The 15560-nt window shown below is 43.6% G+C and overlaps 1 protein-coding gene across 10 annotated transcripts in view; it reads left to right on the forward strand.

Annotated features, from left to right (window-relative positions):
* SNX24 (sorting nexin 24) overlaps nt 1-15560 on the forward strand; it is a 131661-nt gene that overhangs the window by 110833 nt on the left and 5268 nt on the right. For 7 of the 10 annotated variants that reach the window (XM_042854635.2, XM_065599280.1, XM_042854632.2 and 4 more), the window contains 3 exons: nt 1327-1421; nt 6825-6857; nt 8132-8196. In XM_042854635.2, coding sequence (XP_042710569.1) covers nt 1327-1421; nt 6825-6857; nt 8132-8196 — 193 coding nt within the window. Of the gene's footprint in view, nt 1-1326; nt 1422-6824; nt 6858-8131; nt 8197-8923; nt 14382-15560 lie in introns of those variants that run through there. The other 3 variants (XM_065599281.1, XM_065599283.1, XM_065599284.1) reach the window with 2 other exon arrangements.

The following is a 15560-nucleotide window of genomic DNA, read 5'->3' on the forward strand; positions in this document are numbered from 1 at the left end:
CCCCACATGCACTACTGCCCCACATTAACCAAATTGAAAAAATAAGCTTTTGTATTGTATACGGTTAGATTACATACAATAGGAATGTTGGCTCATGAGCTTGTATAGTGTAATGCTCCCTCCCATTACCAACCCTGGCCTCTTGTTTTCTCACCCTGTCACAATGGTTCTGTTCTAACCAAGGGCCCAATCCTGCAAGCACAGTATGCAGCTTTACTTGTGTGAGTAGTTTCCTTTGATCAAACTTTACTCATGTGAGTAAAGTTACTCTCATGCATTGTTTGCTGGATTAGGCCTCTGAGATGGAAAGCTCTTCAGCAGAGTGACTATGCCTTTTATCTGTTAAGTGCCATACATCCGTATGGCTTTTGTAGTAACAAGTAAAGATGTTCAGCAGTATGAGTGACAAGTGAATAGGGCCTTAATCCTCCAGAGAAACCATGACATGTATTTGTGAACTATTTTATTTGTCTTATGTGAGGAGTGGAGACCAGCTACGAACTGCCTCCTACCAGTTACTATAAAACTGTAGAAGTCTATCGTGTTCTTAAAAAATCAGCCTGTCTCTCATGGTGAATGGGTATTTAAAAATCCCATTTACCTGTTGTGTCCTTTTCTATTAAATCTGTTTCTAATTAATTTACTAATTTACTCATAAAACTACAAATCATCTGTTTGGTGAAAAATATTTGGGAAGGGGAATGGATTCCAGGCCATACATTATTAATATGGAACAGTATGGCAGGTCTAGATAGTAGCTCTTTCACCAGGCCTTTGTCATTGGTGACCACACTATAGATGTGACCAGTGCATTGTAAGCCGATCTGTCACGCCAAACAAACAACTCACCTTGTTAACATTCCCTAAATCTTGCATTAATAACACCAAGTAAGCCCATGAACACACAGGAGAGTTCCTTTTTCCTACTGCCATGATGGATGGGATACTTTCAAGTGCTGGAAATGAAGTAGCTGAGGTCATTAACCATGTGCTGCTGTTGATTTTGATTTTAAAAGGGGACAACAAAATCAAAATTTTATTCTGAAATGAATGTACCAAAAATCAAATTTAAGCTTCAAACTTATAGTAAATCTTTTCTTGGATAAATGTTTGTCACTGATACTGGCATGGGAAAGGGCAGTCTTGCATCACCATAATCTGACATAATCTCAGAATTTAGTAACACAGATTGTGGTATTGGAAGATGTTGTGTGACTAGAAAAGAGTTGGAGTAATTGTGGTTTGCTTATTAAAAGTTATTGTTAGATGATAAATAAAAAGAATGAGAAAAGAACTGAATGATATTGTGTATTTTCTGTATTACAGACTATCATTTTAGAAAATGAAGATCTCCCCAAAATATTTCTAGACTTCTTGAATGTTCGGCATGTCCCTTCTCTGCCGAAGGCAGAAAGTTATGGGTAAGAACACATTAACTAAAACAACTCCAAATGTACAGAAAAACAAGGCAGAGCTGATTCTCCTCTCGCACTGTATTAGTTCTCTGACGATTTAACACCATTGATTTTAAATGGACTTGCTGTTAACTTACACCACTATAACTAAAAGAAGCATTAGTTTCATTGTGGGTGTATTTGCATAGCTATAAAAACATGGTAAAATAAAATACATCCTGTACAAAGACAGAAGGGTGACATTTATTGTATATCCATTGAAAGTAAAGCAGAAACAGGCTTAGATGAGAGCAAGATAGAAAAAATTGGGTTTTCTAACAGATCTTTGAAATACCTACCAAAAATTCTTTTTAAAGAAATCCACAAGATTTCCAGTCTGAGGAGGGGTGGGGCAGGGTTTGGAATCTGGTTTTACTTATATGGGGGCAAATTGTAACTGGTGACCCTCAGTGCATGGCTTCCCTCATCTCCATGGTGGCATAGACTATACCAGTGTCCACAGTTCCCTTCCAGGAAAGGGTTCAGGGTTGGTTTGGATGAAGGGGGCACGAAGATTAACATTATCCTCCCTTCAGTATACCAGAAATTCCCAGAATAATATAGTCAAATTATATTACATTCTGCTGTACTTTCTACTCTTAGGGTGCAATTCTCTGCTGTGCCTCTAAGAGGTGCAACAGAGAACTCTTGGCTTTGTTGAAGGAGGGTGGGTAAAGAGGTTTAAAGCCATGTTTGTGCCATCCCTATCCTGAGCCTACCCACGAGCAGAGCAGACCCCGAAGTAATTTAGACAGCCCTTCCTTGGCTCCCCTACAGGTTGCATCACTGCCCAGAATCCCCACAGTATTGTGTGCTGCGGCCCTGCCCCGACCCTTTCCCTAGCATGCTAGGGCTTGAGATGGTCCTAGGAAAGTGGTCTTATAACTGTCTTCCACAGTTCCTGCACCAGGGAACCCTTCCCCAAGCAGATTGGGGGGAGGGGTTGGAGCCCCTTTATTCTGCTACAGCCTTTTTACCTGGTGTAAAGTGGCTGGAGCGTGGGTAAGGATCTCACTCCCAAAGCCTAACTGTGGTCAAGGAAGTTGCCAGTAGAGCTGTGCTGTCAGTCAGTGGGGCTAGAGCCACAGCAGACCAGAACTGATGTTCGTCCATCGTTATTGATGAAGACCTCAACAACTCATTCTTTTGATGACTGGGCTCTGTGCGTCCGAAGATGACTGATCAGTCTGATTCCGGCATGGAACCTCCTGTCACACGTCGGGCAGACATGTAATGGCACTGTCAATGATGTACGAGCAGCTCTGGACTTGCGCAGCTCACGCTTTTTTTCAGCCTCAGCAATACGCCTCGCCTCAGAGGTATTACTGCCTGTGTGAATGAGGCTGTGCCATGCTGAATGGTTCAGTGCGAAGGTTTCCCATGTGGCAGTGTTGATCTCGAAGGACTTCAAGAGGTCTTCAGCGTGTCCTTGAACCGCTTCTTTTGTCCTCCATGGGAGCACTTTCCCTGAGTGAGTTCTCCGTAGAAGAGCTGTTTAGGAATGCGTTCATCTGACATTCTCACAATATGTCCGGCCCACCTGGTCTGGGCTCTCATCAGCAATGTGTGAACTGACGGCAGACTGGCTCTAGTAAGGATATCAGTATCAGGCACTTTGTCCTGTCATCTGATTTTTAGAAGCTTTCGCAGACAGGAAATGTGGAAGTGATTGAGCCTTCGTGCATGACTCCGATAGACAGTCCACGTCTTGCAGGCATACAGAAGAGTTGGAAGCACCACTGCTCGGTAGACCTTCAGCTTCGTTGGTAGGTTCCCAAACATTGGAGCGCAATCGGCCAAATGCAGACCCGGCTTTAACAATTCTGCAGTTTACTTCATCATCGATTGACACTGCTCGGGAAAGGGTACTGCCCAGGTACGTGAAGTGGTCCACTGTCTGAAGTCTCTGTCCATTTACAGTGATGGACAGTTCTGAGTACGGAGCGTGGGGAGCTGGCTGGTGCATGACCTCAGTCTTCTTGATGTTAATGGTGAGACCGAAGTTGTTGCATGCAGTTGAAAACTTGTCCATACTGGCTTGCATTTCTGGCTCTGTACTAGCATTCAGAGCACAATCATCGGCAAAGAGAAAGTCTCGAAGTACAGTTTCCTTCACCTTGGTGATGGCACGCAGTCGCCTCAGATTGAATAGTTTCCCGTCAGTTCTATACTTCAGGCCTACTCCTTCAGTGCAGTGATGAAAGGCATCAGTCAAAGTGGCAGAGAATATCATGCTGAACAAAGTGGATGCTAAAACACACCCTTGCTTGACGCCGTTGGTGACTGGGAAGACCTCAGATGTTTCACCGTCATCCAGGACATGAGCCATCATACCGTGATGAAATTGACATATCATTCCTATAAATCTGTCTGGACAGCCAAATTTCAACATGATCCTCCACAGGCCCTGGTGACTGACAGAGTCAAATGCTTTCATGAGGTCCACAAAAGTTGTGTAGAGTTCACGATTCTGCTCTTGACATTTCTCCTGTAGCTGACGCACAGCGAAGATCATGTCAATAGTCCCACGTCCCTTGCAGAAGCCACACTGTGATTCTGGCAGTAAGCCCTTCTCCAGGTGAGTGATCAATCGGTTCAACAGAACCCGTGCAAGAACTTTCCCCGCTGTAGAAAGCAGCAAGATTCCATGGTGATTGTCGCATACCTGGCGATTGCCCTTCCTCTTATAGAGGTGCAGGATGGACGCATCTCTAAATTCTTGTGGAATGGTTCCCTGCTTCCAGAAGGACTGAAACAGCTCAGTGAGTTTCCGTAGCAGCACGGGTCCACCGACTTTGTACACCTCTGCTGGTATGGCATCTGACCCTGGGGCTTTGCCACTTGACAGCTGATTGATAGCTTTCTTCACTTCGTCCTCTTCTGGTGAAGCATCCATGGAGTCATTGACTGCAACCTGGGGCATCTTGTCAATGGCCTCATCATTGATGACTGAGGGGCGATTGAGAATTGCTTCAAAGTGTTCAGCCCATCTCTGGAGAATCTGCGTCTTCTCTGTAAGGAGCACAGTACCATCAGAGTTCAGGAGGGGAAAGCTTCCAGAAGACTGTGGACCATAGAGTGTGTTAAGGGCTTCATAAAACTGCTTATAGTCATTCCTGTCTGCATATGCCTGTATTTCATCTGCTTTGGCGCTCAGCCACAAGTCCCGCATTTTACGCAGGCGGTGCTTCTCAGCAAGTAAGGCCTGGATTTCTGCATCATTTTCGTCAAACCAGTCTTGCCACCTGCATATGGAGGGCCCCAATACCTTCGATGCAGCTGTATGGACAGTGTTGCGGAATCGCTCCCAGTCTTTCTCAGCGTCATCCTCAATACGAAGATCAGCAAGCTCATTCTCTAGGTCTTCCGCTAGATTTTCAGTGATGCAGCTGTTCTTCAGCTTCAACACGTTGATCCTTTTGAGAGCCTTACAGCCTTGTGGTCGTCTCTTCAGCATGATTCGGAGCTTCATTTTGGATACTATGAGCCTATGATCTGTCCAACAGTCAGCGCTACACATAGCTTTTGTAACCCTGACATCTTGTCTGTCCCTTCTCCTGATGACGACATAATCGATCAAATGCCAGTGCTTGGAACGGGGATGCATCCACGAAGTCCTGTTACGGGTAGGAAGGCGGAAGACCATATTGCTGATAAGAAGGTCATGTGCCGCACAAGTTTTCAGCAGTAACAGGCCATTGCTGTTACACTTTCCCACTCCATTTTTCCCGATGACTCCTTCCCAGGCTGCGGCATCGCATCTGACTCTTGCGTTAAAATCGCCAATCAGAATCAGCTTGTCTGTGCGGTGCACTGACGATAGCAGAGTATCTAGTTCTTCGTAGAATTTATCCTTCACATCCTCTGGGTTGGTCATTGTAGGAGCATATGCGCTGATCAAAGTAGCTTGTTTTCCTTTTTGAGGCAGAAGCTGCATTGTCATGAGCCGGTCATTTATACCCTTGGGGGAACTGGCAAGTTTCCGAACAAGATGATTCTTGATGGCGAAGCCAACTCCAGATTCGCGACGCTCATCACTGCTGCAGCCACTTCAGAAGAATGTATAGCCACTGCCTGACTCGGACAGCTGTCCTTCATTAGCAAGGCGAGTTTCGCTAAGGGCTGCAATGTCAGTGTTGTAGCGTGCGAGCTCTCTAGTGACAAGTGCTGTTCTTCTCTCCGGTGTGTCTGCCATGATGTTGTCCAGTAACGTGTGCACATTCCATGTGCCAATAGTAATCAGTGTCACTCTAAGTTTTGTTTTCGTTTTTGTTCGACCGCTTTTATGGGATCCCCGCCAGCTGCGGTATGCTGGTCAGGGTAAGGTGAAGCAGGCAATGTTTAGGGCACCTTTTCTAGCCCCTTCCTCGTTCTATGGAGGTGAGCAGTGCAATCCTGAATAGGGCTGCTCAGTCGCTCAAGAAGATGCCGAGCTCCACTGCTGCTTCGGTCAGTGAGGAACAACCATTATGCCTGAGCCGCCTATGTGCAGGTCTGCGGCTACAGCTCCCAGTGTATCCACACCTGCTGCTTCGTTGCTCGCCCATCGCCACAGGACTTGATATGATGTAATATGACTAGAACTACTATGGAGGCAAAGGGATCTTGGACAGGGTTTGTGGGTCAGGTCTTTGCTTTCTTCCACACTGTAGTAAACACTGCCCCCCCACCCCCCAGCATAAGAATGCAAAGGAAACTGTCAGGGCAGCCTCATAGCCTTTTGTACTCCCTTACATGGGTGTTTCCAAAAAGACTTAGATCTGGGTCATGATTTTTCACAAAACCTTTGTACTTGTAGTTCCAAACTGTGAGCTTGGGAAATCATTGTTCACATTCAATACATACAGCATCTCTTTAAGATATGTAGAGTTTACTTTACTTATCATACACTTGATATTGGTTTGAAAATGCTCATATAACAGCAAACATACGTCACTTATAGCTAATGTAATGTTATCTGTTATGCTGCTGTCAATAATAATAATATGAAACATAAATGTGCTAACTTTATTATCCCCCCAAAAATGTAAATATGCCAGCTTTAGTGATTTAGGGATAAGCTACTTGACACTCTTCTCTTGTAGTTAATGATGTCAACCAGAATCTCTCAGTGGAATTGTACCCCACCACTTTTATAAATTTATGCATGTGAATCTATTCCAGTGAAATACATGTTGTCACTTACAAGCTGGGATCACAATAAAATCATGAGAGTTCTTCCATATTAATTGCATTGCATTACATAGCCACTGACCAGAAAAAGGGTCTTTCCTTTCATAGCTGTTATTAACAGCTTTCTTTGTATATGGAGTTGTATGTTAATGCTGTTATAAGCAAGCATAATCTAATTTGTCTGCATTTTTGTTTTAGTTCATTTGATGAAACAGAATCTGAAGAATCAAGGTGAGCAATTCATAATTACTGCTAGCATTTCTAGACAATTAAATGTGATGTAAGTAAATAAAAGCCATGCTTCCTTTGCTAATTTTCCTAAGGAAATTGGTTTAACAGTCTACTAATATAGAAAACAAAGACACTGAAGTAATTAGATATATATGTATATATAGATAGATATAGATATATTTCACACATAAAGGGCATCCTACATTTGTTCCAGCAATTGACAAAATAACAATAGCTTGGCATTAAATGTTGGGTGAATTTGTTAAACACTGCATCTGGTTTCATAAGCTGGACCAGATCTGTTTGTATTATGAATTGCACATCTCTCTCTTTAATTTATATTCTGGAATTTCTTACAGAAACAAAAGGGACACCTTCAGCTTAACTCTCTCTGTGAACATTTTTACCCCATGCTGGGTGTTGTTTGTAACAGGACTATAATTGGAAAAAAAATTGAGATCTTTTCCATGCTTTTGACAGAACTTTGCATACGTTGGGTTTCACTGTATACAGTCAGTCAGTTAGTTGCTCCTGTTGTTGGCATGGGTCTTTCACATGGGAAGAGATGAATATTTAATAAAAACTAAAACCAGGAAAATGGGATTGTAAAATCTGAAAGCTTGGCAAGAGCATTCGGATATAGAACCTAAAATTACTTCTCATTTAAAAAGGAAAAAAAACTATTCCTGCTCTGGCCCCTTTGCTCTATGTAAAAGACTCAGAGCAGTGTGAACGTGCCTTAGCCTGCTACTGGTCGGGGAAGGTTCCCTTGACATAGCTATTGTGGACAGCAGCTATAAGGCTGCCTCCCAAGTATACTCTCACAAGCCTTGGCGTAGGGGGTGTGCTGGGGTAGTATCTGGGGCAGGAGTATTGCACAGATTCCAAGTAGTTCTGTGGCCCATTGGGCAGCCCAGGAAGCTAACCTAATGTAGAGGTTGCCCCATGGTAGTCTAAATATTCTTACGGACCACAGAACAGCCCAAAATCAGGAGGGCTCAATGGTAGCTTAAAGCCATCATCACCACTACCACCACCACAGGAGTGTGACCCCTTCACCTCAAATTTCAAGCTGATGCTGTCACGTTAAGTGTCACTAAGCAATAGTGAGCTTTGCTCCCAGAAAATTTTCTCCTTTCCACAGAGTTTGTGCATATAAACATACTGACGTTATTCCTGAGCAGCTTGGGTCACCTCACTTTATCAAAGGTAGTTTGTAGTATATCCTGTTTACCGTCCCTTGATGCTGACATTCCTGTTCTTGACCTTTCCAGCAAACTGTCCCACCAGCCTGTGCTGCTGTTCCTAAGGGATCCATATGTCTTGCCTGCAGCCAACGGTAATCAAACTTGTCATCTGTTAACAGCTCTTTACTGATCTGACCCTACACCACATAAACCACATTATTATTAATACAGGCCTTGCCGAGTGATACTGGTCCAAATTCTAATAATCTGCCAATAAACCAATAGTTCTTATATAAAGCTCTTTAAAATCCTAATTGGGGCAGATGATTTATATGAAGACATTTTTTTCTCTCTGTTGTTTTTCCAACCAAATCTACTGTGGATTCAAATCATAAAAAGACATAAAATACTGCTTCTCTTTTTTTTGTTGACTGTGTAGGTTCTTTTGCCTGCAGGGTTTGATCTAAAGATACAGTCCTTTTTAGCCGCAAAAAGAACAGGAGTACTTGTGGCACCTTAGAGACTAACAAATTTATTAGAGCATAAGCTTTCGTGGACTACAGCCCACTTCTTCGGAAACCAGTCCTTTTTATGTGCTTTTTCCCTAAACACCAGTCGAGCTGCTGTGAGCATATTTGTATTTCCACTTGGATTATTGTCATTTCTTATCATTTCTAAACTGTAGGATTTTTTTTAAAGATTGTATGTTTTGCGCATAATAGATGTGTTTGGAGGATATTTACGTTACCCTTGATCTGTTAATATGTATTTCAAAAGAATATTTGGAAGAAGTAGTCCTAATCCACCATCTCTTTTACTGTTCCCCCCTCCCCTTTGTAAAAATAATTCAAGGACTTTTTCTCTGTGTTTTCTTCCCAGAGATTACGTTGTTGGCACAGATTGCACAGTGTTCCTACATTGTTCATTTGAATTGATAGAACCGTTGCCTTTTCCACGCTTTTGTATAAGGAAATGTACATTTGTGTATATGTAAATGTCAATATGAGAATTTTCCAGTTCAACTGTAAATTAAGATTTTCCAATGAGAAAAAAAATTAACAAATTGCTCTTACTTATTTATTAAGCTCTGTTTGCCTGAATGTAGGCTGCTAACAAAAATGAAGCAGATAGCTTTGGAAATAAGCTGACACTGTGGAGGTTTCCCCACATGGCTCTGCAAATACCCCAGGTGTTCAAAACATGCATCAAGAAATCATAAGATTGTCTTAAATCAGGAAATTTAAAATAATAATAATAATAAAAGTTGCGGTCTTTGTGTTTGCCTTTGGTTTCTCAGCCTTTGGGGTGCACTTCCTTCACATTTTCAAGCTTTTTTCCAAAACCATGAGAGCTAAAACCTTTTTTTTTTTTTTTAAACGGAGATTCTCAAGAAGCCACATGAATCCAGGAGCTGGGACTCTAAACATCAAATATTGTGACACTCATGATAAAATCATAGGAACTAGAATGCTTATGTACATGATTCCTATCTCCTAATACACCTCCAATTTCAGGCCTGGATTCCTCCGGAGCACAGTGCAATTACTGAAGCTTTCATTCTTTGAGTTTACCTGATAAAGTACATAACAAATACAGTATACCAATAAATATCAAGGGTGAAATCCTGCCCCCCATTGAAGTCAATGGAAGTTTTGCCACTGAATTTAATAGATACAAGATTCCACCCCAAAACTGGAGGAGAATTTTGAGGACACTAAAAACTAATTCTGCCTTTTTCATTTTATTCTGGAGGAGCAGAAAGGCTAAACAACACTCAACAGTGTTTCATTTCACAAACTATAATTAGGCTTTGCAGAATTCGATTTTTATTTTTTGATAATTTCAACAGATATCAATGTCAATTTTAAGGTTTTTTGGGTTGGTTTGTTTTTTAGATTTTTCTCTATTTACATTTTCACCAATTGTGGGAAATTTGGCTGGGGTCAGACAATCTTCAATGATATTAGACAGTGAGATGCAAAAAGTTAAAACCTTATAATGGTTAAAACACAAATTGTCAACATCACATGTCAAAATATACAAAATAAATATCCTTGAATCAAACGCTAATAAGTTCTCAAGCAGCACTTCTCTTGCTTTGCCTCTCAGTTTCAGATATTATCTGGAAATATTTTTCATTGGTTTCTGCGTGTGTACAGTGAAATCAGCATTTACCAACATTTATTGATAAAAATCGAATGCTTCCAAACCTAACTATAATGCACCATTTCCATCTGATCCACATACTAATATAAAAGATTACCTGGTTTTGACTTTGGGGTCAAGTAAGAAGTCTAGGAAGTAAAGTAATCAGATCCTCATTTTGTTGCACTTCATTTCCTCAAAGATTTGTTTAAAAGTCATTCTGGATAACCGGATAAGCAACTTGCAATTAAGCTTTAAAAAAAAAAAAAAAAAAAAAAAAAAAAAGTTCTGAATGTTGTTAAATTTCATGCAAAATCTTGAGAGACAAAGAATGGAAATTACATATAATTGTCTTAAAATACACAGATAACACCCTAAATTTTCAAATCATTACACAGGCTTTTAGCTCTATGACTCCTATTAAAGTTTCTCAAACACTTTGACATCTACATTTTTTCTTCTCACCTGTACTCTAAGAATGACCATACTTGCTTTTTTATTGAAGTCACTGGGAATTTAATATTGAATTTTTTAACTATTTTAAGTGGTGATTTCTTTTGAAATGGCTTGTTTTAATGTGTGAGATGTGTTGAGATTTAGTTAATGGCGTTCAGAACAAAGAACTCTTCAGGGCTTCACCAAGGCTTTTTTTGGCCTTGAAACATAGTTCTTAGGTTTTCATATAGCAGATAAAAAAAAAATGTCAATGCAACAAGTTTTTATTTATACTAACTGTTCAGCAGCCCTTAGCTGCTTCCAGTTCACCTCTCAGAACAATTTTTGATTTATCGTACTATGAATCAGTATAATTTTTTATATATTTTTTTTATATTTTTTATTTTATTTAATGTGGAACATGATTTTTATTCAAGAAAACTGTAAGAGTCTATTATCTACATCCTGTTTTAGAAATTACAAGCTCAGTATTATTATATCCTGATTTCTCCTGTCCTCCCTACCTGCCTTGGCTCCGTGCGGCTTCGGGCAGCAGCCGGCATGTTTGGCTCTTAAGTGCAGGGCTGGCCAGGGGGTCTCCGTGCACTGCCCCCACACCCTGAGCGCCAACTCCGCAGTTCCCATTGGCCAGGAACTGCGGGCAATGGGAGCTGCAGTGGTGGTACCTACAGACGGGCAATGGGCAGAGCCACCTGGCCGTGCCTCTGCCTAGGAGCTGGACGTGCTAGTTGCTTCCGGGAGCCACCCAAGGTAAGCGCCGCCTGGAGCCTACACCCCTCATCCTCTCCGCACCCCAGCCCTGAACCCCCTCCCGCAACCAAACTCCCTCCCAGAGCCCACGCTCCCTCCTGCTCCCCACATCCCTGCCCCAGGCTTAGCCTGGAGCCTCCTCCCACACTCTCAACTCCTTGGCCCCACTCACCCAGCCCAGAGCCCGCACCCCAACCCTCTGTCCCAGCCCAGTGAAAGTAAGTGAGGGAGAGCCAGCGATGAAGGAAGGGGGGATGGAATGAGCGGGGGTGGGGCCTCAGGGAGGGCAGGACAAAGTGGGTTTGGGGTTTGTGCAATTAGACAGTTGGCAACCTTAATTTCACAGTTTACTCACCACTCATGAATATTTGACTCCATTTTAGTTAGACTCAATTTTTAAAGACTTTCTTTTCTATAAATGGGATTTATTTTTGCAAACTAGCCAAACCCACCTGGAAAATCCTGTTATTTTTGGAGATACCTAAAATTGAATTGCTTATGTTTAAAAAAAAAAAAAAAGATTAAGGCACTCGAGAGCCTTAAACTTTGATAACTTACTAGTTATTAAGGTTTGAAGCTACTAGCATGACTTTCAACTTTCTTGGTTTCAGCTTGTACTTTGACTTTTCAAAAATCACACTTTTATACACATGCCAAGAGGCACAATTAGTAAACAAAGGGGCTTATAGCTGCTTTAAGCAGGTGGGAGGCTCTAAAGTAATGAAATCTAGCACAATAGCCCTCATATTTACAGCTTTTTATAAATCTTAGTAATCTCACTGACAACAGTCAGCCCTCTCCACACCATAAATGCATTTTAAATGACATGCATTCACTTTTTTTCCTCTTTAATAAACCACTACTCTTAGTGAGCCTCTTTCAGAATTAGAAGTGATTTGGACTCAGGTACGTCTACATGGGGGGAAAACCCTGCAGCAGTGAATCTCAGGGTAGGTCTACACTATGAAATTAGGTTGATTTTATAGAAGTCGATTTTTAGAAATCGATTTTATACAGTCGATTGTGTATGTCCACACTAAGAGCATTAAGTCGGCGGAGTGCGTCCTCACTACCATGGCTAGCATTGACTTACGGAGCAGTGACTGTGAGTAGCTATCCCACAGTTCCCACAGTCTCCACTCCCCATTGGAATTCTGGGTTAAGCTCCCAATGCCTGATGGGGCAAAAGCATTCTCGCAGGTGGTTTTGGGTACATGTCGTCAGTCTCCCCTCCCTCCGTGAAAGCAACGACAGACAATTGTTTCGCGCCTTTTTTCCGCGCAGACGCCATACCACAGCAAGCGTGCAGCCCGCTCAGCTCAGCTCACTGACACCGCTGCTGTTGTGTCCTGGGTGCTGCTGGCAGCAGACGGTGCAGTAGGTCTGCAAACCATCGTCATAGACCGCTTCCGCTGCAACTCTGCTCTGCTGCTATTGCCTCAATAGCGAATTTCTACATGTTTTCTGTCATGGGCTCCCGGGTACATGTGCTCTTCCTCAGGAAATGTGCGTGGTGCTAACCATCGTCCTCCACCTCTTCTGCTGCAACTCTGCTCTCCTGTAGACACCATATCATGGGAAGCATGGAGCCCACTCAGCTCACTGCTGCTGCTGTGAGCATTGTAAACACCTCACGCATTATCCTGCAGTATGTGCAGAACCTGCAAAAGCAGGCAAGGAGGCGTTGATAGCGCGATCACGATAGTGATGAGGACATGGACACAGACTTCTCTGAAAGCACAGGCCCTGGCAATTTGGACATCATGGTGGTAATGGGGCAGGTTCATGCCATGGAATGCCGATTCTGGGCCCAGGAAACAAGCACAGACTGGTGGGACCGCATAGTGTTGCAGATCTGGGATGATTCCCAGTGGATGCAAAACTTTCGCATGCATAAGGGCACTTTCATGGAACTTTGTGACTTGCTTTCACCCACCCTGAAGCGCAAGAATACCAAGATGAGAGCAGCCCTCACAGTTGAGAAGCAAGTGGCGATAGCCCTGTGGAAGCTTGCAACGCCAGACAGCTAACGGTCAGTCAGGAATCAATTTGGAGTGGGCAAATCTACTGTGGGGGCTGCTGTGATCCAAGTAGCCAACACAATCACTGAGCTACTGCTATCAAGGGTAGTGACTCTGGGAAATGTGCAGGTCATAGTGGATGGCTTTGCTGTAATGGGGTTCCCTAACTGTGGTGGGGCGATAGACGGAACGCATATCCCTATGTTGGGACTGAACCACCTTGACAGCCAGTATGTAAACTGCAAGGGGTACTTTTCAATGGTGCTGCAAGCACTGGTGGATCACAAGGGATGTTTCACTGACATCAATGTGGGATGGCCGAGAAAGGTGCATGATGCTCGCATCTTCAGGAACTCTGGTCTGTTTGAACAGCTGCAGGAAGGAACTTACTTCCCACACCAGAAAATTACCGTTGGGGATGTTGAAATGCCTATAGTTATCCTTGGGGACCAAGCCTACCCCTTAATGCCATGGCTAATGAAGCCATACACAGGCACCCTGCACAGTAGTAAGGAGCAGTTTAACTATAGGCTGAGCAAGTGCAAAATGGTGGTAGAATGTGCATTTGGACGTTTAAAAGTTCGCTGGTGCAGTTTACTGATTAGGTTAGACCTCAGCGAAACCAATATTCCCATTGTTATTGCTGCTTGCTGTGCGCTCCACAATATCTGTGAGAGTAAGGGGGAGATGATTATGGTGGGGTGGGAGGTTGAGGCAAATCACCTGGTGGCTGATTACGCGCAGCCAGACACCAGGGCGATTAGAAGAGCACAGCTGGGCGCCCTGCGCCTCAGTGAAGCTTTGAAAACCAATTTCATGACTGGCCAGGCTACGATGTGACAGTTCTCTTTGTTTCTCCTTGATGAAAACCCACCCCCTTGGTTGAGTCTACTTCCCTGTAAGCCAACCGACCTCCCCCTTCAATCACCACTTTCAAAGGCAATAAAGTCATTTTTGTTTCAAAATCATGCATTCTTTATTAATTCATCACACAAATAGGGGGAAAACTCGCAAGGTAGCCCGGGAGGGGTGGGTGAGGAGGGAAGCAACAGGTGGGGTAGTGGATGTGGGGAGGAGGGAAGGACAAGGCCACACTACAGTTCAAAACTTATTGAATGCCAGCTTTCTATTGCTTGGGCAATCCTCTGGGGTGGAGTGGGTGGGTGCCCGTAGCCTCTCGCCCCCCTCCCTCTCCCACGTTCTTGGGCATCTGGGTGAGGAGGAAATGGAACTTGGGGAGAAGGGCAGGTGGTTATACAGGGGTTGCAGCAGCGGTCTGTGTTCCTGCTGCCTTTCCTGCAGCTCCACCAGACACCTGAGCATGTCATTGCATCCTACCTCCTCTCAGCGTGCTCCTCCCTCCTCTCATCGCGTTCATTTAACGCTTTCCTGGACTCTGTTTGCCTACATGCATTCTGCTGAGCTCTTTCAGTGCGGGAGGACTGCATGAGCTCTGAAAACATCTTGTCATGAATGCGTTTTTTTCGCCTTCTTATCTGCGCTAGCCTCTGGGACGGAGATGATAGGTGGAGCGTAGAAACATTTGCAGCTGCGGGAGAAAAAAGGGATAAGATACATTTTAGAGAACAAAGGGAAGATTATTTCACACTGAATCAAGCAATTCACATTACATAGCACATGTGCTTTTGCTACAAGGTCGCATTTTGCCTCTGATATTGAGTGCCTGCTGGTTTGGTGTGAGACATCACACACGCTTGGCTGGGCAACAGAATTCGGCGTGCAGGCAGCCATGGTAAGGGAAAGGGTTTCGGCTTCTTCAACCTTCATACCATGTGGGAACGGTTTCAAACAGCAGCGCCCTTTCCCATACCAAGCAAAGCCCGTTGGGTTGGCCATTTAAAAGGAGGGGCTGTGGTTTTAAGGTGAATGTTCAGCACAATCCAACCCCCCCACACCCAATTCTCTGGGATGATCGCTTCACCCCACCACCACCAGGTGGCTATTATCAGGGAAGATCCCGGTCAGCCAAACGTGAACAGCTCAGCAGGAATGGGCCTCCCGCCACCGCATGGCTAACAGCAGGGATGATTTATTTTCAGCCAAAGGCAAACAGCCAAAGCCCAGGCCCACTCACTGCAAGGTTTTGTTCTGCAATGATTCCAGACTACTTGCTACTGGCTTGG

This window comes from Chrysemys picta, chromosome 6 (genome assembly GCF_011386835.1).
Source record: "Chrysemys picta bellii isolate R12L10 chromosome 6, ASM1138683v2, whole genome shotgun sequence".
In the NCBI taxonomy this organism is placed as follows: Eukaryota; Metazoa; Chordata; order Testudines; family Emydidae; genus Chrysemys; species Chrysemys picta.